The sequence below is a fragment of the Podarcis pityusensis genome (assembly GCF_964106645.2).
Source record: "Podarcis pityusensis genome assembly, chromosome: 1".
In the NCBI taxonomy this organism is placed as follows: Eukaryota; Metazoa; Chordata; class Lepidosauria; order Squamata; family Lacertidae; genus Podarcis; species Podarcis pityusensis.
Genome location: NC_138028.1, coordinates 24,214,744 through 24,241,274, shown reverse-complemented (window position 1 = coordinate 24,241,274; position 26,531 = coordinate 24,214,744). Strand labels below are relative to the sequence as shown.

Sequence of the window (26,531 nt, the reverse complement as noted above, 5' to 3'; positions counted from 1 at the left end):
AACCAATTGTCTAAAATTATATAGAATTGAGGCCAGGCATAGTGGTGTGCCTGTGGGAGTTCAGGTCAATGGGCAAGCCTGGTCTTAAAGGTTGCAAAAGAAAAAGAGGAAATTCAGCAGATAAAACACACACAATCCCTCTAAATCTCCTTTCCCCTTTTTCTTCTAAAGGCTCCCCCATGCCTTCGGAAACTGCCCATCAGAAATCCAGCTGCTATCTACTGGATAGTTTCCTCTTCCCCTGTGCCTCTCAAACAATTTTTTACTAATTTCCTGCGGTTTCTTCTTCACAGCTCTTTTCACTTCTATCCTCTTTGAACTTTGGTTTGAACTGGTCTTGTTAGCATAAAGATTGACCACTTTGTTCTATGTAGAAAGCAGAATGGTACTGCTTTCAGATGAGGGTATATATTGCACTGGAAGATAAGCCAGTGTATGATGTTATTAGGTCCTGTAATTTGTTTAGTCAAGCCTATCCAGATGCTCATAAAAGCTAGTGTGAATTTTAAACTGCTTTGGTATTTTAACTTCTTGTATTGTAAATTTTTTCTTATTTTATAGATTTACCTTTTTTGTAAACCACTTTGAGGTTTTCTACAATCAAATGGTGTATAAATTTTATGAGGTCCATGGACCACAGGTTAAAAACTCCTGTTGCGGTAGATAGCTCCTGGGTACCAGTCTGGGCCTGCCAATCAACATGTTCAGTTTATTTGGTGGATACTTGTGGTATATCAAATGTGCCTTTAAGGGGCCCATTTTCCTCTGATACTTGTCTGGTGTGGTCAAGGCAAGCCCAATACATTTTGGCACCTGAGGCGAACCACAGAATGCGCCCTCCCTGCTATGCTACGCTACTAGCACATTTTGCATGTTCATACAGCACCAAGCACTCACCAGCAATGATGATAATGATAGTAATATTTTGAATTTCTACAGCACTGAGCACTTGGTAGCAATTATAATACAGGACAAAAAACATTCACATGGTTGTACAGCACCAAGCACTCACCACCCCCCAGCCAGCATGACCAATGGTCAAGGATGACAGGCCACTGAAGAGCCAGTATGGTGTAGTAGTTAGCGTGATGGATTTGGGCCCAGGAAGCCAGAATTCAAATTCCCACTCAGCCATGAAGCTTTTTCTCTCTGCCTAAGCCTACTTCACAGAATTGTTGTGAGGATTAAATGGGGGGGACCCATCTTGAGGGAATGCATGGCCAAGGGAGAAGAAGGTGGTGACAAGGTGGAAGAGGAAGATGCTGCCCCACTTCTGCTGCTTCACACGGCATAGTCGCTGTAGTCGTTGTGTAAAGTGGCAGCAGCAGAGGGGCAGTAGCATGCTGCTTTCCTATAGGCTTGCTGCTATCTAGGCACTCAGCAAATAAGCTCTCATAATAGGCTGTGAAGCCACCCAGAGAGGTGTTGCATCTGGAGGAGAAGAAGAGAAAGAGAAGCCACTGCCTTGCTGCCACTGCTTTACGCAGTTATGGTAACCCTGCCATGTAAAGCAGCAGCACGGCAGCAGCTTCCTCTTCCTCCTCAGTGCCAGTTCTTTCAGGTACCCCTTAAGGCAGCTGTCTCACCCTTAGTTATTGGTGAGCTGGCTCTTGGTGTGATCTAATCCAACTCTTTGTGGCTCTGATTTGTTCTAGCTCTGCTTGTGGACATGTAAGAATCAAGGAAAGGCTGTGTGAGCTGCTTGCCTAGTTGCAAGATAGTTATTTTTTAATGTGTTGTACGCAGTAGGGATGGGTGAATCTGTCCATTTTAGTTCCGCTCAATTTCTAATTTTTCAAATCTTAAATTGAAGGGGAAAGTCGGGATATAAATAAATATTATAATAACAACAAGCAATTTAGTGCAAATTTCTCTTAACACAATATGTTTGTATGAATTCTGCAGACAAACGCCGGCTCTCTCAGGCTGAAGCGAGATGAATGCTGCATCCCACAGTCAAGTTTGACTGGACTCAACCATCCAGGGGTCCTTTACCCTTACCTTACCTCTACCTAATATACTTTTTTCCCCAAAACAAATTCCTGTAATATAATGCTTTTTTGTACATTGTTTTCACTCGTATTACCTGGCTGAAGAACAACATTGCAAAATTCAGTGTGAATTTTGATTGAGGTCATGTTTCGGTTCTTTCAGATAGTACAAATTAGGTAGGTTCACTTTTAAATGCAAACTGAATCAGTTTCTCCTCTATCCCTGGTTCCCAATAACCATTGTGTGGTTGCATAGAAGTATGCAGAATGTGAATCTGCTGCATGGACTGGTCCAAGCTCAGAGTGATGCTGGGTTGAATATTGTTGGAAGTCCCAGGGGACTTTCTCAAGACCTTCCTACCTGTGGCCTAGATAATGTCATCATCTTAGAAAGATGAGATGCCTTTGTGGATAGGAGCAGAGGAAGCATTGTTCTAGAAGAGCCATGAATATGTTGGCACACTGTGGAACCAAGCAGGAAAGCATAGCAGTGCTTTTGGCTTGAAAATGCACTATATATTGTCTTTCTGATGTCCATTTACCAAGGTGATATATTTTAACATGCCAGGCAGATTCACCAGGAACAAAGTAGTACATGAACAGGCCTTTAGGAACACCCAGGCAGGCAAGGCGATATTCTGGAGGTTAGATTGCCACAATAAAACTTATTTTCAGGACCATTTTAACACCAGATAAATGATCAAATAATATGGCTGCAGTTTCATATAAAAGTGTAAAATTTCCAACTCTTGTTTTCAAATTCTCCTATTCTGGAGTCCTAAAAAGAAATCAAGCTTAAAAATTCACAGACTAATCTTAGTAAATCTTCATAAATCATCCAGATACTGTCTGAAACCTTGTGTTGATGAAAGATAAAGCATAATTCACCTTGCTTGTTCTTGCTGAGGGATTATAAACTGAGAACAAGGATTGACATAGTTCTAAAAGTCAGGAGGACATTTATTTTGTTGTCAGATAACTGCACTGTAAAATTAATCTATTCATCCTGTGTGAATACTGTTGTGATAAAAGGAATATATCCAAATTAAAGTCTAATAATGAAATTCTAATGAAATTCACTACAAGTTTTTCTTTAACTTTTTATATAATATAAGTAAGAAATTACAATCTCTCTGATATATTTGAATTTCTTGTTAAAACGCGATTGTCAGGTTCCAGTGCATGCCCTTCCACTATATTAACTAGTACTCATTCTATTGTGTAAAGACACATAGTAAAAATATATGAGATTCCCCCATTTTTTCACAAGTTGTTTATGCCACTGTTTCATAAAACACCTAAAACAAATTAATGAATTTCAGTACATTATACTCAGGTTTTTCTTAGCCATTCATTTATATCTACCATATAATTGCCCATTTCATGCAGAAGGTAACACATTTCCAATCAATTAATACTGACAAAGGTTCACAGCATTTTTAACAGAAACAAAATGCACACAAAGATATAAGGGGGGAAGGATTGTGTTTTATTTTAAAATTAATTTAGGTGTCCCCCCACAAAAATTAGTGCTCCAAGTTATGTAGTGCTAGCCTGCATTTACACAGAAGTTGTAGTGCATCCAATAGGACTGACACTGCAGCCCTAAGCAGAGTATACTCAGAAGTAAGTCCCACTGAGTTAAATGGTGCTTACTTCAGGAAAAAGTGTATAGGATTCCATTGTTAATCAGCTTGATTAGTAGATTAATAAGTGTAACTCAATTTTAATCAAGAAAGGCAAATTTTAATTAGTGTGGCTGAGATTTAAAAATACTTGTTTCTTTTATCATATGGTTCTTGTTCTGGTCTATTACTATAATCTTTAAGTATTAAAGATGGCCACTCTGAGTGGTAGCTACTGCTTTTTTATAAATTACAAGCTTGGTTATGTTTTCTTCAATGTCTAAAATGAGCATGAGTACCAAAGTTTATAGTGCAATCCTATACTACTACTCCATGTATGCTACTCAGAAGAAAGTCCCATGGAATTCAATGGGGCTTACTTTGACTAACCGTGGAGGACTGAAGCCTTAGTTACTATGCAGAATGAACTAGTGATGAACCTACTCATTCAACTCAGAAAATATTCAGAGGCCCTGCTTCTTTTCCTTTCATTATCTGAGGTGTAGTGGACAATTTACACAGGACTGGGGGTTTTCAGCAGGAGTGAAGAGATTACAGAACTCCCAAGTTGGATTTGTCTGTCTTCTTCATTGATGGGTTTTAAGTAGCAAGTTGTCTCAACATTTTTGCACAGCCATCAGAAGATATAGCTTTATATACTTGGTGTTTCTTATTACTTGCACATTTTCAAATTCTATGGTAATTCTTAGAGATGCAACTGAACAAATATAACTATACACAGTATTCCAAATGTGACATTGCTATGGTAAAGAGATCCTGGACAGCAGCCCTCTGTAATTCCTCACAATTTCCTTCCCCAAAGAATCACACAAAGTGCAATCTTGTCATTGTATCCTGTTAAATTTGTACATGAAGCCACTGGCAGACATATTGTGAAAGTTACAACGACCATGAAGTCCAGCTTGATGACACAGGTTGTAGCCTGCTCCATGAGAGAGAAGGCAAGTGTACTAGCCAAACCAACCCCTCCATCTTGTTAACTGTATTGCTTCTATTTTTCTCTGTCTGCCTTCCTTCAACCTTCTGGGCTATCTGGCCCAACCATGGGTGGTAGTCCATCAGCTTAGTCAGTTGGGACAAAGAAAAGCAGAACTTCCAAATCCCAAGAGACAGTAGACTGGTGTGTGTGCACCTCCTGCATATTCTTTACCCAGGAATTTGCAAGTGAGCAGTGATCCACTTCTGCAAGTAGAAAATATGGAAGGGGTCAGGTTTGGGATCCCTCCCCAAAGACTGGTGCTTCCTTAGGGCCAAAACTTGTCTTCCTGTGCAACTCTGTGCATGTCTACTCAGAAATAATCCCCAATAAGTTCAGTGTGACTTACTCCTGTGTAAAAGTGAGGACAGGAGTTGGGTCTTTATTTTCCTTCTTCCTCTATGTTGAATTTTAGATTGTAGACTCCTTAGGGCAGAGACCTGCATTCTTGTGCAAATATTTACACGACTACTTGGAGGAAATCACCACTGAGTTCAATAGAACTTACTCCCATGTCACTGTGTACAGGACTGGAATCTTGAATTGAATCCCTTGTTTCCTCTGTGTTGAATTTTAGATTGTGAACATCTCAAAGAAGAGAGCTGTCTTCCTGTGCAACTCAATACATGTCTATTCAGAAGTAATCCTCACTGACTTCAATGATACCAGTCCCGTGCAAACGGGGTAGACAGCCCCGGGCCTCAGAGGGCTAACCTGGCAAGGAGGATCTCCAGGGACTGGCTGCTTTTTTTGTTTGAGTTTATAACTTTATTCTAATAAGACTCCTGCCACAGGCCTCAGACAGGCTCTTCGTGGGTCTGCCTGGTACTTACTCTTATGAACAGGATGCAGTATTTGATTCTCCTTTTCTTGTTTCCTCTGTTTTGAATTTTAAATTGTAAGCTCCTTGTGACAGGGACCTGTCTTCTTATGATTTCAACATCTGTTTAAGGTTGTGAGTGTCATTGCTTGTGTAGCCAAAATGGCAACATCCATGTACAAGTGGGAGGCATCAGTAGGAACCCCAAGATTTCAACAAATACAAAAAGAATTTAGTTAAATAGCCCAAGGGGCATGCAAGAGTGGAAGACAACCACTGTGTTGCTGCTGATGTTAAGTTTTAATACTCTGAGCTTACAAAAAAGGTCTCATTTTTTAAAATAAATAATAGGACACAATGCAATCAGTTTATAACAGAAAGTGAGAGTTGCTCCCACATAAATGGGTTTAGATCTAGACTTCTGAACTGAATACCTTTCCTTTGCTGTTTTCTCTGTGTTGAATTTTAGATAAAAAAGTTCCTCGGGGCAGGGACCTGTCATCTGCTGCAGATTTATGCATGTCTGCTCAGAAGTAATCCCCACTGACTTAGTCCCATGTAAGTGGCTATAGGACTAGAATCCTAAATTGAAGCCCCTTATTTTGCTGTTTCCTCCATGTGAAGTATTTATTTTAATTCCCTTGGGACAGATTTATTAAACTGATCTCACTAGCTGGAGCCCACACAAGGACTTCTTCAGCTACTGCAACAGAACAATCTCCTTAGTGCCACACTGCACAGAATTCCTCCTCATGTGTGTAACAATTAGGGCAACCAGCAAAGTGTGGGGCTGTGCTTTCAACAACTAGACCTAAACCAATGCTAACAAAATAGTCAGTGCCTCTCTAAATTTTCTCTTGGTAAAGGTAAGCATACGAACTGGAGACCAAGAATTTGCCAGGGAGGAGGTGAGTAGTGAAAGGAGCCTGTTACCAGGATGAGTGAGAAAGGAGTGCAAGGACTGGAAAAGCATCAGCAAGAGTCACTTAGCATTGGGCATGGTTTTGTTTTCTAGCCACTCTTGCCTCATGAATCTGTAGTTGGATGAGCAGTTTTGGTTAAACACTAAAACTAACCACGATTAACCCAACACTGCAGGTTCAGATGTAGCAATAAACCATGGTTACCATTCATAAGCCAACTTCAAATCATGGCTTCATACAGAGATTTGTTGGGTTAATTATTATTAACTTGCCAGAACAGGCTCACATGTGCAAACAAACTACATTTGAGCTAAACAATCCATGTCTTATTTATAAACATGGCCAATAACAGTAATTGTCAACTGCACTCCACTGGCCAACATAAAAACATGTACTAGGGCATGCATGATGTGTCAACAAGAGGATGAAATTAAGGTGGATAGTACCTACCTCCATCTACCAGCTTCTTATGCTGCTCTTTGGAGGGAAAGAGAAATAAATAACAGTGTACTCCTCCAGTTCCTTATAACTTAAACATAAAACCTTTAGCATAGCAGCATGACATAATGCTCCAACAAATCAAGATTTCTACTTCCTTCAATTTCAGTGCTTCACTTTTTTCCTTATGCATTGGTAGTCACACACTTTTATGGAAGAAAATAAAGGATTATACACTTGTTTCTATTGTGGGGTTGTTAAACCTGCACTTTACATCTGACATTTAAAGTGTTAAAGACTAACAGATTTACTGTGGCATACATGCCATTGGACTAGTCCTTATATCACAATAGTGCTTTGAAGGTCTGGGGTCAGTGTTTCTAATCTTTATACAAAAAGCAAGTGAAGTTTGCTCCAGTTTGGAATGGAGGAACCAAGCCTAGAGTGTGGGAAACTATGTACTTTGGAAATGAATTTGCTGTGGATCTAGATCAGAGGATGGTTAATTAATGGCCCTCCAGATGTTGCTGGACAGTAACTCCCATAATCCCTGACCATTGGCCATATTAGCTGGGGCTAATGGGAGGTAGAGTCAAACAACTACAAGAGGGCCACAGATTAGCCATCCCTGCTCTAGATCATCCTCAAAGTGTGAGTTGGTCCTCTTAAAGTGGGTAAGGGAAGTTGAAAGAGAAGTAGAAAGGCTAGCAAGAGAAGCACACAGTGGCTGCTGGAGGCAAATTAAGTCAGGCCAAAGCAGTCACAAACAAGACCTTAGAGAGCTCGACAGGGGCCCTGCTAGCTGAAGTGTCCTGCTACTAAGGCATATATAGGAAGATGTTGTTTTTGCTGGAGCTAGCCACCTGAAGTCTTCTATAGGCTAATAAGATCTGAAGTGCAATTGGTTGGCAAGGTGGTTAAATGACATTTGTCCTATTTTGCAGACTTTGATTTTGTGAGGCTGGGGATGATAGAAGTACTGCAGAGGACTCAACATATGAGTTGTGGTGGTTCTGATGGTTCTTCTGTCAGGGAAACAGCCTGAACCTTGGAGTCCTCTGCTGCACACTGCAAGTTCCTCAGGTTGAAAGTCATGACAAATAAATTCTTCCTTGACCCTTCCCACCTAAATGCTTACGTGCCTTTTTTGTAGCTCTCACCATCAAAGGAATGGTAGCTAAAATATATTCTTTCAACTACAAAACATTGCACCTGACAATAGATATCATCCTTTTAAATTTTTAAAAAGATTGCAGCAAATTTGAGACTTTAAGTGTAGGTTCAGAATTTCAAACAAATCAGTTACACAAAAAGTATCTACAGGTCTGTGCCCTTCAGCACTATGACTATCAGTGTTATTACAATGTAATTCTATCCATCTTCTCTCAGGAGTAAGCTCCGGTGATTTCTACATAACTGTGCACAGAATCACACATATTACAGATATTGTAGCCTATTGTTGTATATGAAGACACAGCCCATAGGCCAATACTTTTACTAAGCCTCATTTCCAACATGTATTGTTTCTAAAGCATGATATTTCAGACATCCAAATGCAAGCTACAACTTTTCAAGCCCATGCAGTGCTATAAGCAGAAAAACAAAGAAAGAAAAGAGCCCACAATGCCTTCTAGACTTTACACAGTAGGCATGATATGGGGTGGTACTTCATATCCGAAACAAATACTAATAATGCCTCCTTGTGTAAATAATTTAGTTTTTACTCCACCAGCATAGCTAGCATTTTCTTACAGTCCAAAGAGCTCTTCACAAACATAAAAAAATTCTTTATAAGTTTAAAATTAATTTAAACTTGATCCTGCACAACCTTCTCAGTCACCAGAAAGGAGGCAACCAGGTTCAGGGCTGGCTTTTTCAGTAGCTGCTGCACCACTGCCACCTTTAAAGTTGCAGCCCTCCTACCTATGTGAAGATGTGTTCACCACACTCTGGATCCACCTAATCAATTCCCCAGCTTGATTTTACTAGGGGTCAGGAGGGCATAAAGTTGAGCACATTCTTGCTAGCACTCCGTTGATGTCATCATAAACTGAAATTGATCCCATAAATTGGAAAAGACAAAGCATTTGACACCTCTGCTGGAACTGGAACCATAACTGTAGTATCTAAATTAGAAAGTAGGTGCAATTATGTTCTCTAATCAGTGCTCAGTCAGCTTCAGAGTGAGATCTAAACCACTGGCACTCTAGCCATCATCCAGCCTGTTTTATCACTCATAGTGTCCTAGAATATCAGTACCTGCAGCACTGCACAGAATGCTCAGGAGCTAATGTGTCAATAGCCCTCTGCATCTCACCATTCAACAATGTAACAAGAGCCTCTCCCCAAGTCCCCACAAGTATTCAGGAATCCATCAGGATCAATAAGTTTCTGGGGGCAGGCCACCATAACTGGTCCCATCACTGCAGAGCGGAATAGCTGCCTTGAGTCCAAACTTCATCAGAAAGTTGTCTAACCATGATAAAGGACTTCTTCAGTGTATCTGAAGAAGTGTGCATGCACACGAAAGCTTATACCAAGAACTAACTTAGTTGGTCTTTAAGGTGCTACAGGAAGGAATTTTTTTACATGATAAAGGAGTCACAGAAATGCCACCCCTAATTTCTGACTCATCACACCTGTCACCACCTGGAGTAATGACCAAGGGTAATTCTGCTCTGTACATGGGTCCTATAACAACCTAAGACAGACCCATGGTTGCCATGGAGGCCATGCTACTTTGTGCTGGTCCAATGGCAGCCTTGGCATGGGTGTTAAAGTCACCCAGAATTATGGTTTGAGATTCCTCTAACACCATGCTTGAGACTACCTCAGCCAGCTCTGTCAGGGAGGCTATTGGGCAACACAATACAACAACAGCATCCCTAATCTAAGACTCAGTGTATGATACAGACCCTCTAGACCAGGCATAGGCAAACTCAGCCCTCCAGATGTTTTGAGACTACAATTCCCATCATCCCTGACCATTGGTCCTGTTAGTTTAGGATGATGGGAATTGTAGTCCCAAAACATCTGGAGGGCCAAGTTTGCCTATGCCTGCTCTAGACCCATGCCAAGGTAGAGAGGTTTCCAGGTAAGGGAGAATGAACTCTGGTAACTCCACCTTCCTGGCTCTCTAAGCTAGCTAGCTTGGTGCTGCATCGAGTCCTCAGTGGGGCACAGCCATGAACGATCGGGCACATCCATCTCCCCCAACCAGGTCTCAGTAACGAATGCCAAGTCAGCACACTCCTCCATGATTAAAATACCTACCCATTGTTTAAGAACTGTTCAGAAATTTAACATTCAAGTGAAAAATAGGAGACCACCAGAAGTTCAGAATTCAACAGGAAGCAATGCCTTTTTTGCAGTAGGAATCCACAACTGCCATATGTTGTGTATATAATATACAATATCAAGAGAAAAATAACAAATTACTGTGGGAAATTCCATTGTCACCAGTCTACAATAAATAAAATGCATAAGCAAACCAAAGCAAAACTGCTTCAAAATTTAGATTCAGTCTCATTTATTGTCACCCATAAGACTAAACAGATTTCAAAATTGATGCTTCTAATAATTGTTTGGCAATTCTACCAACTATGAGCACCAATACTAAATGTGTAAAACTGTGATTTCTGACAGCCGAACACAAATGAAGAAATATTTAAAGCTGCAGAAGTGGGTCACAGTTATATAATTTACCAACAGTAAATATTTATAAATTTATTGACTTTAATAAATAAGAGAAATTTAAGAAAATCAGCTACCTAGAGGTGATATGTGGGTATATTGTACTGCAGTACTAGGTTTTGTTTTTGCTTTTGGCAAACTGGACAAATATAAACTGGATTTACACAGTGTACTTTGCGGAAATAGAGAAAAATGTATACATGTCAGAATTCAAGCCTGTGTTTTAGGGACAGAGTACACACTACTCCTCACCCACATAAGCCAGTCAGAAAAGATACTTGAAGACCTTACAATGCTCCAGAAAGATTTTAAGCTTGGACTATTGTAAACTCCCAAGAAGAGGTAGTTTCATAATGAAGGGTGCAAGCAGCAGCCTGAGAACACCTCTCTATGTGCCTTTGGCTGAGTGAAACAGGCAGGAGGTTAGTGCTGTTAAGAGGGCACCCTTAGTTGATCTCAGCAATCGCAACAGTACAGATCTCCGATAACAGATGTGTTTATGAGAAAGACAGAGTGGGGGCTGGGATATGAATACAGGAAATCCAATCTGTATTTATAAGGTAAAAATGTTGATTTCTGGGATTTTCTGGAAGCAAGAAAGAGAAGGGAAGAAGGAAGATCGATCCTCAGGCATCAGCCTAACAAACTTTTCCGTTACTCCCGAGAGCAGAAGGAGATAACCGCCTATTAACAACTGCCCTTGACAACTAGAGAGAAGATTGTTTCCCGGGTATTTACTATTCGCCAGATCACGAAAGAGAGTGAAACTGCAGTGAACGCAGAAGAACTGGCCGGCCCCTAGGATAGTAAATAAATAATAATAAACAGACACACACACCCTCCTCGAATAGGGAAGAGAGATAATATTGCACAGGGAGGGGAGTGGGGGTGGGGGGAAATCCCAGATTAATACGGCGCTTCTGTAGACTGGGATCAAACGAGGACCCTGATGCCCTAAGGAGGGCGCCTGCCTGTCGCTGCTGTTTTTCGCAAGGCGGGAGGAAAGGCAGCGCTTGTCTGTGTCGATCGAGCGCGTTCTCCTCCTCTGACAAGTCTTCCTGCAGAGACGGCGCTTAAAGGAGACCTGGGAATGGAAACGAGGGAGGGAGAGGGGGAGAGAACGAAGAAAGGGCTTCCCGGCGGGGTTGGGTGGTGTGCCCCCCCCCTACCTGATGATGTCGTCCTGATGCCCCAGGTAAAATTTCTGCCGGTGCTCCCGGGGGCTGTAGACCACCCCGACCCCCGCCACGAAATAGACGATCTCCTTGGCGGCCGTGTAGTAAAGGTTGTTGCGGCACTGGTGGCCCCGGTAGCCGTAAACCCACTCCAGCCTCAGGTGGCAGTTCGGGGGGCTCCGGTCAGCCATGGCCCGCCTTCCCCTTCCCGCCTGGAGGTCGGGGTCCTTCCTGCCGGAGCCCCGGAGCGGGGTGGGTAGGTGGGGGTGAGGGTGGAAAGAAAGGGTCCCCTCAAGCCCAGGGATCGGTGTCTTCCCCTCGCTCAGTCCCTGGCCGCCGGCATGGAGCCTTCCCGAACAGCCGCCAGTCCGTCCGTCCTCCTCACAGAAGGCGTCGCGGGACGCGCTGCGCTCGTCTCAGCCTGGCAGCGCTGCTGCTGCTGTTGCCGCCGCCGCCGCCGCCGCCGCCGTTCCTGCTAGACATGGCTGCGCGGCGGCTCGGCCTCGGCTCCTCCACTACCATCCACCTGCTGGGCCTGGAGGTCACCCCCTCGCAGCGGCTGAAAACTCCAGCCCGAGCCCGGCGACGGACCCGGAGCCCCTTCCGCGCCTCAGCAGCCCGGGCGCTCGGCGCTCCGACTTCTGCCTCCGTCGGCTCGAGATCCGCCTCGCGCGACGTCAATCCTCAGCCGCCGCCGCCACACACACTTTCCCTGTACTCTGCGCCTGCGCAGTCTGTCACCCTTCTTGCCGTCGTCGTCCTCTCCTCATGGCGCCCTTTCCATGAGCTGGAAGATGTCCCTTTCCCTTTAACCCCCCTCCTCCAGCTTCCCCCGCCCTTGAAAGTGGACTTTCAAGGCGTAATGGCCGTCCTTGTCCTCGCGGCTTCCTCGCGCCACCTGAGGAGAAAAGGGCGGGGAGGCAGCGTGGGGGAGGGGAAGCAGCCAGGAGGAGGCTAACCTGAGGGGAAAGGGGAGGCGGTCAAAATGTTAAGTTAGAGAGACCAAACGACGCTTTATTATTATTATTATTATTATTATTATTATTAATGAAATGCCCCCATCTGACTGGGCTGCCCCAGCCTCTCTGGGCTGCCGCCACAAAAATATAGAAACACAATAAAACATCGAACATTTAAAAGCTTCCCTTCAAGACTTCAAATACGACCTTCACCGCATGAGGAATGCAGCTGTCCCTCCTTCCCTAACCGAATAGTTTCCCTTGCTTAGTTTTCTTACTCGAGACCTTATAAAACCGTCTCTTGTCGTTTAATTCAGTGGCCGGCTGGTGTGGTTCGAAAACCTTCTGCTCCGTTTCACCTCAGAGCCAGATTCAGATGAAAACATGCCCCAAACTTCATTTCGCCTGCTGTACTGTAAACCGAGTGCATGTGGATGTTCATTAGTATACCTTTTCAAAGCATGGTGTGTTTTTAAAAAAAAAATCGACGTATCGAAACTCAAACACAGAAAGAGAGATCTGGAGTGAACAGCATTAATTCCGTTCATCTATTTCTCTTTCAGCATTCGTTGCAGTGCAATTCGCATGAACGCGGCGCGATTCTGTATAACTCTCCATGGTGCTGAATTTATCCACAAAGGGTTGTTAGCCTGACAAGTAGCCATTGGCTTCGTTTTGTAACATTTTAAAAGGGCCAGAAAGATGGTGTGTTGAAGTTAAATAAATAAGTAAAGTACCTACTTGGAACCTTAGATTCTGTTCAGGTGCCCTTTTGGCAATTTTGGGGAGGCATGAGGTACTGGAGCACATTCCAAGCTACATTAAAATGTTGGATTTCTCCATTGATTGATATGGGTGACCCTCAATTCTGTCTCTTGCAATGTTTAAAAGTAGCTTCTCAGTCTAAACCAGGAAATGACATTTCCAGGCAAGGATTAGTTACTTCTACCCTTTATCAATTTGCATCTGTCCTCCTGCCATAGCTACTCCCCACCCAGTTACCAGGCCCCTGTCTTCCCTAGTCTCTCATTATTATGCATAATATGGGGCTACTCAGTCTGCTGATACTTCTGTCTTGTGCATGGGTAATGCTGTTTTGGCAGAATAAGCAGGATCACTGGAAAACTTGGTGTTGATATTATTACAATTGGTTTGAGTATGGAGATGGGATACGCAGCAGTATAGGGTCTGAACATGAAGAGCTTTATAGGCCAGAAATCAGTCTATGCTGATAGCCAATTGGAAAGCCAGTGCTGAGTTAGTAAGGAAACTGGGCTGCTAGTATTATCTGCTCTCAGTGGTCCACTCTCAGAAAGCAGATTACCACATTCTGCACCAGCGTAGTTACCAAATAGGCACAAAGAAGCACCTTGTGTCTCACCTCATGGTTACAGAGATGTACCTGTTCCAAAGTCCAACACAAAAAAACTTAGCAATTTACGGTACTACTTTGCTGGATGCCATCAAAACCTGGATCTCCAACCTTAAAAATAGATTCAGGAGCACTCCAAGAGCAAACCTCATTGGTCAGCTTGCTCCTTAGAAGTGACATGACAGAATACTTGCCTATGTTCTGCCTCCATCAAAAACATTGGCACAAATTATCTTGGAGTGATTCTTATTTAGTGATTCACTGTATATTTACTTCTAACAGCTACTGTGTACGCTACTAGTTTTGCTTGTTGTATGTTGCAGAGCACACTTTCTCAAGCAGCAGCTGGTAAAGATTTTGCCTTTTAAAACTCTTCCCTAATTGAGTTATGTTGGCAATTTGCATATGCATTTTCCAAGATCATTATAAAAAACTATATTTGATTCAAGAACATTGCTGGATTCCTTTAAACTGAGAAAAATAGGCTAAAATTGAATGAAATGAAACTGAAGATCCTGACAACGTCAAGAGGAATGTTATAATTTACATTGGTTGATAAAATCAGTTCTGAACTCTTAAATTTGAAGAAGATTTACGACATAGTTTAGAATTTTGGTATCCATGATAGTGATCAGAATATGATAGTGATAATGATTTTTTTACCCAACCTTCTCCCTAAGGTCCCAGCATAGGTTACTACATTAAAACACAATATTATAAACAGTTTGAAACAACTTACAATCACAAAAATAAAGTGGATCCTAAAAATATGCACCTCAGATGTGAAAAACCAGAGTAAAGAAGTGCAATGAGACAACATATGTGATGGACCATATATTAGATCTGATGTTTTATGCTTACATGGAAACAGAGGCTCTTATTATATTGTGTTGTGTTGAGGCACTGCTCTATTAGCTGAAGCATTGATCTGTGAAGTCTCATATCCACTTCTCTATGGTGCCACTGGAATTGAGTACCATTAATAGCTATTAATATTACCAATTAATACAGAAAAGTTGTAATGCATATAATAATATATATATATATATATAAGGCAAGTCATCTTGTGTGGGTCATACCCCTAAAGGCAACCTATTAACACAGTTATTATGAAAGATATATAAACTTTGTATTTCCACAGTCCACTGAAAATTAAGTTCTAAATTATAAACATGATTACAACATCCTTTGCCTAAATATTTATTTATAACACCTGCTACTAATATCTAGCAGTGACAAGAATCACCCAGCACTTTTCACATTTACCCATATATATTTTTTTAAATAATATTTATTACTTTTCCAAAAATTTAAACACTAAAGAGACAATACAATGCAATACATTAAACTAACAAAACAAAACAAAAACAATAAAATAGATCAAACAATTTCATTATCCCATCTTTCATTCACTTATTTCCACGACCTCCTCACACCTCCCTTTTTGTATTCCACTTCTGTTAATTATTTCAGCAATTCCTTTCCCTCTTCCTCTGTTTTCTATCCTATAATTATCTTAACTCATTCTAACCTTATTTTTTCCTTTAATGCTCTATTAATCTATTTATACTTAATTCCTTATAACGTTTCTACTAAAGCCATATAACTTCTTTCCAACATTTTTCTAACATTCATTAATTTTACAGTATTTCTGTAAATAGCCTTTAAATTTTTTCCAATCTTCTTCCACTGACTCTTCTCCCTGGTCTCGGATTCTGCCAGTCATTTCCGCCAGTTCCATATAGTCCATCAACTTCATCTGCCATTCTTCCCGGGTGGGTAAATCTTGTGTCTTCCAATATTTTGCGATGAGTATCCTTGCTGCTGTTGTTGCATACATAAAGAAAGTTCTATCCTTCTTTGACACCAATTGGCCGACCATGCCCAGGAGAAAAGCCTCTGGTTTCTTCAGAAAGGTATATTTAAATACCTTTCTTTTTCATTTCGTTATAAATCATCTCCCAGAATGTCTTAATCCTTGGGCATGTCCACCAAAGGTGAAAGAATGTGCCATCAGTCTTGTTACATTTCCAACATTTATTGTCGGGCAAATGGTAAATTTTTGCAAGCTTGACTGGTGTCATGTACCACCTATAAATCATTTTCATTAAATTTTCTCTTAGGGCATTACATGCCGTAAATTTCATACCTGTGGTCCATAACTGTTCCCAGTCAGCCATCATTATGTTATGTCCAACATCTTGTGCCCATTTAATCATAACTGATTTCACCGTTTCACACATTTACCCATATAGCACACTTCAAATGACTAGGTGCACTAGATGCAAAAAGAATTTTGCCATATACATGTAGCATCCTTTTCAAAAAAGTGGATATAATCCATGTACAGTGGTACCTCGGGTTAAGAACTTAATTTGTTCTGGAGGTCTGTTCTTAACCTGAAACTGTTCTTAACCTGAAGCACCACTTTAGCTAATGGGGCCTCCTGCTGCTGCCGCACTGCCGGCGCATGATTTCTGTTCTCATCCTGAAGCAAAGTTCTTAACCCGAGGTAATATTTCTGGGTTAGAGGAGTCTGTAACCTGAAGCTTATGTAACCCGAGGTACCACTGTAGTTGAAATAGATACTCTATTGAGCACCACTAACTTATACTGAACACAGTGTACTGTATATGAAAGCCTCAATGGCATAAATGAAACACAAAAAAATAGGCTGATTAAATTGCTTCATTTTCCTACAAATGTTCTTTCACTGAAAATTTGATTTCCATCTCTCAGCTTGATTTGATTTTGAACTGACAACAGAACTAAATATAGAACTCTTTAAAATTCTAGTTCTGTGACTGCAATTGCAGAACTGGTTATCTTATGATGTGATCTAAAATGACATAAAGTAATACTTTATATGCATTTAAACACCATTTGCAGATAGGTCCATTTGGGGGAAAAGGACACAGCACAGATGTGAGACAGAACATGTTTTTCATAGTTTATCACAGGTAATATATACTGAAGATGAGCATGTTTAACATATTAAATAGCTGTTGCTTCCTCCTGTCATTTTTGATCTCATGTGCTATCAACTCTCTGATTGCCCTGTAAAGAACAGAATTAGGACTCTTGTGTAAGGTTACCAGTTTTTCCCCCCCAATGAATCTGGCGACACTTTTCAACTTCCTACTAAATAGATTTTGTCAGGGGACTGATTTGTAAATCCAGGGACTGTCCCTGGGAAACGGGGACAACTGGTAACCTTACTCTTGTGACTACAAGCTGCAATCTTATATACAATTACCAAGGAGTAAGTCCCACTGAATTTAATTGTGAATATGCACAGGATCACATCCCACATAAGACAGAAGAGAGAGGGAGGGCGCTGGGCTTGCTAATGGAGTAGCAGAGATGGGGATTTACTGGTAGTTAGCAAAGCAGAGGTCAGACTGACTTTATAGGAAAGGCTTTGCAAAGGAAGTGGATTATGATGAATGTATTTCATAGCACAAAATGGATTTTCTTTAGCTCCTAAGGACTTTATACACAGCACCACCCTGCTTTTACTATTTAAACCTTGCAACAGCAGTGGTAGCAAATAATACTACTACTATAATAATGAGACCTCACACAGTTTCTTATTATTTGCTTCTTATATTTATACCCCACCTTTAATCAAAGGAGCTCAAGGCAGCATATCTAAGACCATGGAGAGCTCTGTATGGAGTCAGGCCAATGGTAAATTTGGGTTTCAGAGAGGAGTTTTCTGTACTTGGAGCCCCTTTTTATCATCACAACAGCAGTGTGAGGTAGCTTAGGCTGAAAGATAGTAACTGGCTCAAGATCATCCAGTGAACTTCATGAGCAAGTGAGAAATTGAACCTGGGTCTCCTCAGTCCTAGTCCAACTTAGACCAGGCAAGAGAAACTTGTGGGCCTTTAGGGTGAAGGACAGGAAGTAAATAAAGAAATGATTCAGATACTTCTGGGACTACAACTCCCATTACCACTGATTGTTGGTTAGAGGGCTGGTCCAAGACACCTGTGGCAAACCACAAAATGGTGTCCCAGAAGAGCCACCTCCTAGGAGCCAAGGTCCCTTCAGCCCTTCCCCAATAAAATATTTGAGGAGGGTAGGGCAGCCCCCCCCCAGTTGATAGGCATTGTCATTTAAATAGTGTGTGTGTGTGTGTGTGTGTGTGTGTGTGCCCCACGCATTGTGATAAACAGGGCTTTTTTTCATCCGCAACTCACTGGAACTCAGTTCTGGCACCTCTCAGGTGGATGCCATTGCTGTTATAAGAGAACAAGGGAAGCGTTTATGGTGAGTTCCGGCATCTCTTTTTCTGGAAAATAGCATTGGTGATCAATATTATGGGGTGGTGCTTGCCTCCCCCTCAATATTTTATTCAAATTGGCACCCATGCCCACCAGGGGAAAAGGAGTGAGTGAAGATCTACATCAGGAACAAGTGGGAGAATAAAGATCTACATTGGGAACAAGAGTGGGAGACGAGCAGCAACTCCTATTTGCCAAGAGGCTGCTGTAGTAGCAGCATTGGGAGGAGGCTGCCGAGGTGGCAGCAGATCCAGCTGTCACTGCCACTGCGGAAGCAGCAGCAGGCAATGCACTCCTCGGAGACTGGATCTGCTGCCCTGGTGGATCCTGCATGCCCAAGGTGTTGGCATCACCTTGCCTCATGGATGTTTTCTCCTGCTCCTGAGGTCAGGACCTGAACCAATGGATTCAAGTTACAAGTAAGGAGATTCCGACTAAAGATCAGGAAGAACTTTCTGATGGTAAGAGCTGTTCGACAGTAAAACAGACTACCTCAGAAGCTGGTGTACTCGCTGGTGGACTTCATTTGCCATTTTTAGGCAGAGGTTGGATGGCCATCTGTCAGGGATGCTTTAGTTGAGATTCCTGCATTCCCAGGAGTTGGACTAGATGAGCCTCGGGGTCTCTTCTGACCTGGGGTGCCAACCTGAATAAAATATTGGGAGGCCTTGGTAAGCCCCACCCCACACAACTGATCACATATGGTGCACACACACTCTCTCTCACACACACACTGTTTGAATGGCAATGTTCATCAACTTGGGGGGAGGTGGGTTAGTTCTTATGCTTCCAACTCTACAATTTCACGATGCTATGAACATCTGGAGGGCCACAAGTTCCTCATTGCCGGACTCAGGAGAACCACCCCACCAGAATTGAGAAGTGAAAAGGACGTCCCTTTTTCAGTCACGGCTAAATACAGGATTGCCCTCTCGCTCCCCGGACAGAGCTCTTGAGCTTTTAAGCAGCTTCATTGCAGTCAAAACAAACAAACAAACAAACAAACAAAAACAGGCGAAACATTCCTGCTGCGAAAAGCTTGCCCTTTAAAAAAAAACCAAAAAACACATTTCTCATGATATAGTAGCACCAGGGGAAAGAACCCTGCCAGCAACCAGCAGCCTTAATTCCCTGCAAAGGAGAGGGGGAATAATACAAAACAAAATAGAGCACAGAAGAAGAGAAATGGGACGCGACTCCTAAGAGTCTTTTAGGCCGACCATCTCTCTTTCTCTCTCTCTCGCTCTCTGCTTCTCACGCAAGGCGAGCGGGAAGGGCTGAGCAGCGAGGAGCGCTAAGGCTCCCACTCGGTTGTTGTTTTTTTCCCTGCGCAGGCAGTTGCTTAGCCGACTACACGCCGGCGAGGACCCTGGCTGTAGCGTTGCTGGGCAAAGCTAAGTTGGGACGCAGGGCCTAGGCAGAAGGGAGCGCGGCGACGCCGAAGGAGGCGTGCTGTTCTCGTCGTCGACTCGCCGCGCCTGTGGCCCGCTATGGGGCTGGACATGGACCCGCTGCTGCACGCCTTGAGTTACTTCAGGCGGAGGAAGTTCCAGCTCTGCTCGGATCTCTGCTCCCAGCTGCTGGAAAAGGAGCCCGGCGACCAGGTCAAGTCGGGTAGAGCCGGGGTGTGGGCGTGTGGGGTGCTGGGTCCCCGGGGGGAAAGGACGTAAAATGGGGCCATGGGCAGGCAGATTTAAAAGATAAAAATGGCTCTTTGTGCATTTGGAGGTCTCCTCCCTTACCGTGCACACGCGCCGGCATTTTGCATAGCAGTGGAAGACTGCCTGTTGCCATAGCTGTCAACTTTCGGATTTGAAAATAAGGGATCAGCAGCCTCACCTGTCCCGGAGACAGTCTACGGGATATCTAACAATCCGGGATAGCAGCGGAAACGGCGCTGAAATAAGGGAGTTTCCCGCAAAAAAAGGGAAGGTTGACAGCTATGCCTGTTGCACTTCTTGCTCTTGTTTGTTTGTTTGTGTACGTCAGCAATATGCACACCTTGACAAGAAGACTCCAGGCACCAGATACAAAGAGCTTTCTTTGCTCCATGGTGTCATGAATGATGCGGTTCCACTTGTAGGCTGAAACTTAGACAAGGGATTTTAAACACATTTTATGGCTTAGTTGCCTGACTAATGCTGGAATGTCTTGTCAGCTAACAGCAGCAGTTCACAAAACTTTTTTTAAAAAGTGTATGATTATCCTCTCTGTACTTTTATGCATTTTATTTCCATCTGACCTCCCTTTTTTACACACACACACACACACACACACACTCCTCCACCCAAGCATTTTGTGCATGTACCTGCAACTCTGGATAATGAACAGTTGAAGTTCACAGAAGTTTGTGCCATAATAAATTCATTGATCTTTAAGGTGCCACAGGGTTGTTTGTAGCGATACGATACGATACGATACGATACGATACGATATCTTTATTGTCATTGTCCCATACAGAACGATGAAATTGAAAAATCTACCTAAGACATTCAAAAACCCCTAAAAACTCTGAAACCCCCTTTTAAAATACAGTATACTCCTTATACTGCGTTTAAAACCAGAATTGCATTTGGGTAGAAAGTGTTTCTCAGGTGGCTGGTCCTAGTCTTTATAACCCTGTACCTTCTTCCAGAAGGCAGAAGCTTTATAACAAAAGTGGTTAGTTTTGAAATAGGGTAAAAGAAAAGGAGGGCATGGAAATGGAAGCTTCTTTCTTTTCATCCAAGCTCATGATTTCCTATTAGTTATTAACATGATTATTTACAAGTTCTTTAGCAACAACTGTGTCAACCTCTTCCCATGCATCTTTTAAATAAGTAGACTGAACCTCTTTGACAAAGCAAACTTCGAAATACTGGAGAATGGAAAAGACCACAAAAACCTGAGACAAACTGGTTCTCTTTATAATCTATAAAATAAGTAATTTGTAAGATTTTATTTAGAACAAACTGCACCCAAACTACCTAGTATCCTTTGATAATTACTTTTAGTACAGGATAACCTTTGACATAGTTCTGCATAGAGTACTTTCTTCCCAACTATGTTTGAGAATTATGCTTTAGAAGGTGCTCTTGTAAGATGAGCAGAGAACTTTCTTAAGAAAGCAATACAAGATTAAATACTTTATGGTATGATGTTACATTGAAAAGAAATATTCAGTAGCATTCAGAAAGGCTCTACTCTTGATCTGGTTTTGGAGGGAATAATTTCAGTAATTATTTGGGTGAAGGAGACTGTTCACTTATTAGATTTGCTGGCATTGTAAACTAGAAAAATCGGCAAGTATATCAGATGATAATTTAAAATGCATTCCTAACCCCACTGATGAGAGAAAGTCACATTGAATTTAATAGGGCTCATCTCTGATTAAACATGGTTAAATTGGAAGGTTAGTTTGAGAGAATTCAAAAGAGAAATGTAAAATGTTAGCCATGAGAACAACGAACAAAGTCTACATACACCATGGGAGATGTTCTAGCTAGGCAATAGCGCTTGAAGACTTGAAGAGAGAATTATTGTTGAATATGAGCCAACAAGGTACATCTGGAATGTAAGAGAGAACGACAATAAGTACCACTTCAGGCTATATTATCATAAGCATTACTTCCAAGATTTAGGTAGCAGCAGTGCCACTATTTTCATTACTAATATAATTTGGTGTGTTGTGGTTTATAGTGTGTTCACAGTTGAAGAAAGGTATCAACAAGATGGGAAGGATTCAGATAGAGGAGTGAGGATATTTTAATTTATTTTGAATACATTGCCTAAATGTCTGACATAGTGACAGCTATAATCCATCACCCCACATCTATCAGTGAAAGTCACACAGCATGTGCAGGAGTGGTCAAGTCTTGCCCATTTAACAGTGTCCCAAGTTGAAGATTGATTTTTTTTGTTCCAGGGAAATTGATGGGGACAACTCTGAGGACCAAGCCAGACCTTAACTGCATTATGTCTATGTGTGACAGCAGTGAACCCAGGAACTGGTTTTATATGACACAAACACAATGGTTTAATTCGGACAATCCTTCCAACTATAGGTTTAGATCTAGATATGCCCTTCCATGAACCAAAGGACTCCTCCTGTTCCTGGAAGGAACTCTGATCCAGAATAAACTCTTAATTGTGTGGAAAAGGGGAGGCAATTTTAATTGATTTCTCATTACCCTGTCAGACCCCAGCACCACCTCCCAGCTGTTCCAGATGGTTCCCAAATCATTTGTATCAGTTTTACAGGGAGGAATGGATGAAAATGACCTTCAGTGGGAATGTCGCATGAGTGAAACTACACTCATGGGAAGTCTAGATCCAGCCCATAGTTTGGAGATTCATGAAAAAGCCACAGTAAACTTAGGCCTTGTGTATTCCAACCTTCACATCACAGGAGGAGATTAGAAGCTTTCTGCTTCTATATTTTGCCAAAGTGAAGTATAAACAAACCATAGTTTCCAGTCCTACCAGAGCTGTAGGATGTTCTGAACTGAGACATAAATTAATCTCAGGGCAGGTGATGGTAGATTTAAAACACAGATTTTAAACCTGTTAAAATTTGGTTAAAGCAACTAAAAGACCACATGCTAAAAGCCTCAGTTGCCTATTTGCTTAACTTAAATACTATCTCACTTGCTTTCCATTGTGATCTGGCAGATCTTTAGGAAGCGACAGCTCTAAAGTTTTGGTACAAATTACTTAGAAAAGCTCAGCATTCTAGTTTTCTCTATTTAATGAGCCAACTTTAACCTCAAGAAGGTAGACACAACTCGTAAATTATATTGGAACAGGATAGAAGTGGTTTCTTGTGTATTCTGGGTGAAAGTTGTTGTGTTCTTGAGAGATCAAAGAACAATTGTAACTCAGTGTAGAATCTGGGACACTGCTGTAATATGCTCCCAGCATTCTCTCAGCCATATAATATGACATGATGCATGTAGAATCAGATCTGCAGACTCGTTGCAAGATTTGTAATACAATGAGCACTGAAACAATGCCCAGGATAAAGGTTTAATTCTATATATTGGCATTTTAAAATATAGCAAATAAACCTGGGCTGCATGTAGGATTCACCTTAAGAAAAAGCTGAAAGAGCAAACAAATAAAAGTTATTTAGTCCTTCAGGACAATGGGAAGTACAGTACTGGTGTATAATTCAGTGTCATCACCATAATTTAAAGTAATTACTTTATATGCACCAGGATCAAATATATATGCTTCATTGAAGATAGAGTGGGACATGGGTTTATCTTTATGACATAGTTTTGTTCATAAGAATTTTATTTTATTTTATATTTCATAAAATATATATACTATTTAATTGTAGAAAAATCTCAAAGTGGTTTGCAAAAGGATAGAACAATAAAATAATCACTAAAATAAAACACAACCATGATTTAAAACAGGTTCAAACCGCAGTAAAATAGACTAAAACAAATTAACACTACAGAGTTTTGAAACATCTGGGAAGGCTTGTCTAAATAATGTCTTCAGCAGGACACTGAAAGGAATATAGTGAATAAATATTTATTTATTTAAGACATTTTTATACAGCTTAATTAGTCACATTTCTATGTGGTGTACATAGAAACAACCCACAGTAAATGGGACAATGAAAGGATAACAATTTGTGAAACTTAAACACTACCTTAAAATTCCTACTGGAACAGGAGAGTGTTAGTCGTGTACCTCAAGTTCAGCAAGGAGGGTGCCTGTCTAATCAATTAATCTATCTAGTGTCTTGATGTCATCTCTCGTGTATATATATATATATATTCCATATATATCACAAACCTTATTTATTGTATTGATACTACATAAACTTGACCTTTTGTAAACAGCCTTTTATTTAAAACTGTTGAGTTAAAAATGGCATGGCAGAAAACATAACTATTGTGATACCATGCTGGTGTCACAGGCCATATGCCCCATTTTAAGTGCAATGCATTGTACTGTAAGTCGCAAGATCTGATTGTTAAGTGATTATTTGACAGACACAGACAAACTGGGGGGTAGGAGAATTTTTCATGTAGTAATGTGTCCATGGGTCTAATCTACAAAATGTACAGTTTAAAACAGCAGCAGTATTAACTTGCTACCAGAATAATCAGTATTGGAGATTAAAAATTAAAGCTGCAATCCTACACTTAATAGGGAGTGCAACACATGTGATCCTATACACACTTAACATGTGATCCTATACACACTTAACAGAGAGTGCTCCATTGAACTTAATGGGACTTACTTACAAGTGGACATGCCTAGGATTATGTTGTCATTGAAACTTCAAGTAAATGTACATCACTTTAAACAAGCATTTGAGAGAGGAACTAACTGCAGTCTTGTGCTTGTCTGCTGAAAAGTAAGTCCCCTTGATTTTAGTGGGGCTTACTCCCAGACAAGTGGATACAGGATTGCAGTCTGTCAGATTCTGCTGCTGGAAATAACCTTTCATCATCAACCATAGGAAAAATATGTATATTGGGTTTCTTTGTTTTATAGCAGGAACATGCTTCTGTGCTGCTGTTGTGGTTGATCATCCTGATTAGTTGGCTAATCTGATTATTGTTCTTTGTGTACCATATGTCAATTTGAAGGCAAGGAACTAACACCAGTTTATAGTATTGGTTGACAAGAGAAAAGCAATTGTCAACTGTTGTTGAACTGTATAATAATTATATAATGTGTGCAATAAAATACATATAGTATTTTGTTGCTGGTGCTTAATGTTCCATGTTCATTAATTTCTTACTGCTGCCTCATACATGTTTCATCATTGATGCAAATTCTGTGCCTTCTGGATCAGTGGTGAAATAATAAGAGATGGAGTGGTGATGAAAACTTCTCAAAATATTTGCTAATGAAAAATAAATGTCTAAATTCACATCATAGAATCATAGAGTTGGAAGAGACCACAAGGGCCATCGAGTCCAACCCCCTGCCAAGCAGGAAACACCATCAGAGCACTCCTGACATATGGCTGTCAAGCCTCTGCTTAAAGACCTCCAAAGAAGGAGACTCCACCACACTCCTTGGCAGCAAATTCCACTGTCGAACAGCTCTTACTGTCAGGAAGTTCTTCCTAATGTTTAGGTGGAATCTTCTTTCTTGTAGTTTGGATCCATTGCTCCATGTCCGCTTCTCTGGAGCAGCAGAAAACAACCTTTCTCCCTCCTCTATGTGACATCCTTTTATAGTATAGTATAGTATAATACATCAGAGTATAGTATAATAACTAATAGCTAATGCTAATGCTAATAAGGATATCCCTTATTATAATTTCAACTCTCCAGAGTTGAAATTGTTTAAACTCTCCAGATGACTTTAGGCACACCGCTTGGTTTCATAGTCCCCTCTAGAATATGAGAATAAGAGTTGTGGGAAGGGACATGTTCTCCTTTCACCTCTGAGGAGAAGCCACAACAATCACTAGCAAAGCCATGGAGCTTGAGATTATGAGCAGAAACACCAGCCTGGTGAACGTGGCTGTGGTTCCTCACCTCACCATGGTCCTGCTGTCCATCAGCACGTCCAGCATGGTGTAGTGGTTCAGAGTAGTGGACTCGTAATCTGGTGAACCGGGTTCGCTTCTCCACATGCAGCTGCTGGGTGACCTTGGGCCAGTCACACTTCTCTGAAGTCTCTCAGCCTCACTCACCTCACAGAGTGTTTGTTGTGGGGGAGGAAGGGAAAGGAGATTGTTAGCCTCTTTGAGACTCCTTACGGTAGTGATAAAGCGGGATATCAAATCCAAACTCCTTCTCCTCCTCCTTCTTTGACCGATTCTTCATATATGAAGTCATCTCCATCAAGTACACCCAGGACTGCTAATCTCAAGGAACTGCTAATCTCAAGTGGCTTCACTCTTTAAGGGCCTAGTTTAGCTGAAGGCTTGTCTCACCCCAAATGTATCCACTTGACTGCTTCGATTTGTGGAAGTGTACTGCCACATAATGTTCATTCTGCTCTTAAAATGAATTGATTGTTTAATGTGGCTGTACTCCCTGCTCATTAATATGAGATAGGCACCTTAGTTGTGTTGCTTTCAGCTCATGCTAAAGGCTTTTTTGTTTGTTTCAGTAAGCCTATTCAGGCATGCAATTTTAACAAGTAATTTTATTATGTACAGTTTATTTTGAGTTGCTGATTTTATTTATATTTGGTTTACATTTGTTACATTTGCAGATGTTAGGTTTAACTTTTTTAGTGTTCATTTTCACCACTATTTTAAAGGAATGTTTTATATTTTTCTTTGT

The 26,531-nt window shown here is 41.3% G+C and overlaps 2 protein-coding genes across 10 annotated transcripts in view; one reads left to right on the top strand and one right to left on the bottom strand.

Annotated features, from left to right (window-relative positions):
* The window catches only part of EML5 (EMAP like 5), an 83,219-nt gene extending 70,726 nt beyond the window's left edge, over nt 1–12,493 (bottom strand). For 5 of the 7 annotated variants that reach the window (XR_013986627.1, XR_013986628.1, XM_081006287.1 and 2 more), the window contains exon 1: nt 11,657–12,493. Coding sequence is in view for 5 of the 7 variants with exons in the window: in XM_081006287.1 (XP_080862413.1) it covers nt 11,657–11,853 (197 nt within the window). In the remaining 2 variants the exon portion in view is untranslated. The remainder of the gene's footprint in view (nt 1–11,656) is intronic. The other 2 variants (XM_081006291.1, XM_081006290.1) reach the window with 1 other exon arrangement.
* Nucleotides 12,494–19,613: 7,120 nt separating this feature from the next.
* TTC8 (tetratricopeptide repeat domain 8) overlaps nt 19,614–26,531 on the top strand; it is a 33,282-nt gene continuing 26,364 nt past the window's right edge. For 2 of the 3 annotated variants that reach the window (XR_013979856.1, XM_080983244.1), the window contains exon 1: nt 19,619–19,886. Coding sequence is in view for 2 of the 3 variants with exons in the window: in XM_080983244.1 (XP_080839370.1) it covers nt 19,773–19,886 (114 nt within the window). In the remaining variant the exon portion in view is untranslated. Of the gene's footprint in view, nt 19,887–26,531 lie in introns of all 3 variants that reach the window. The other variant, XM_080983245.1, reaches the window with a different exon arrangement.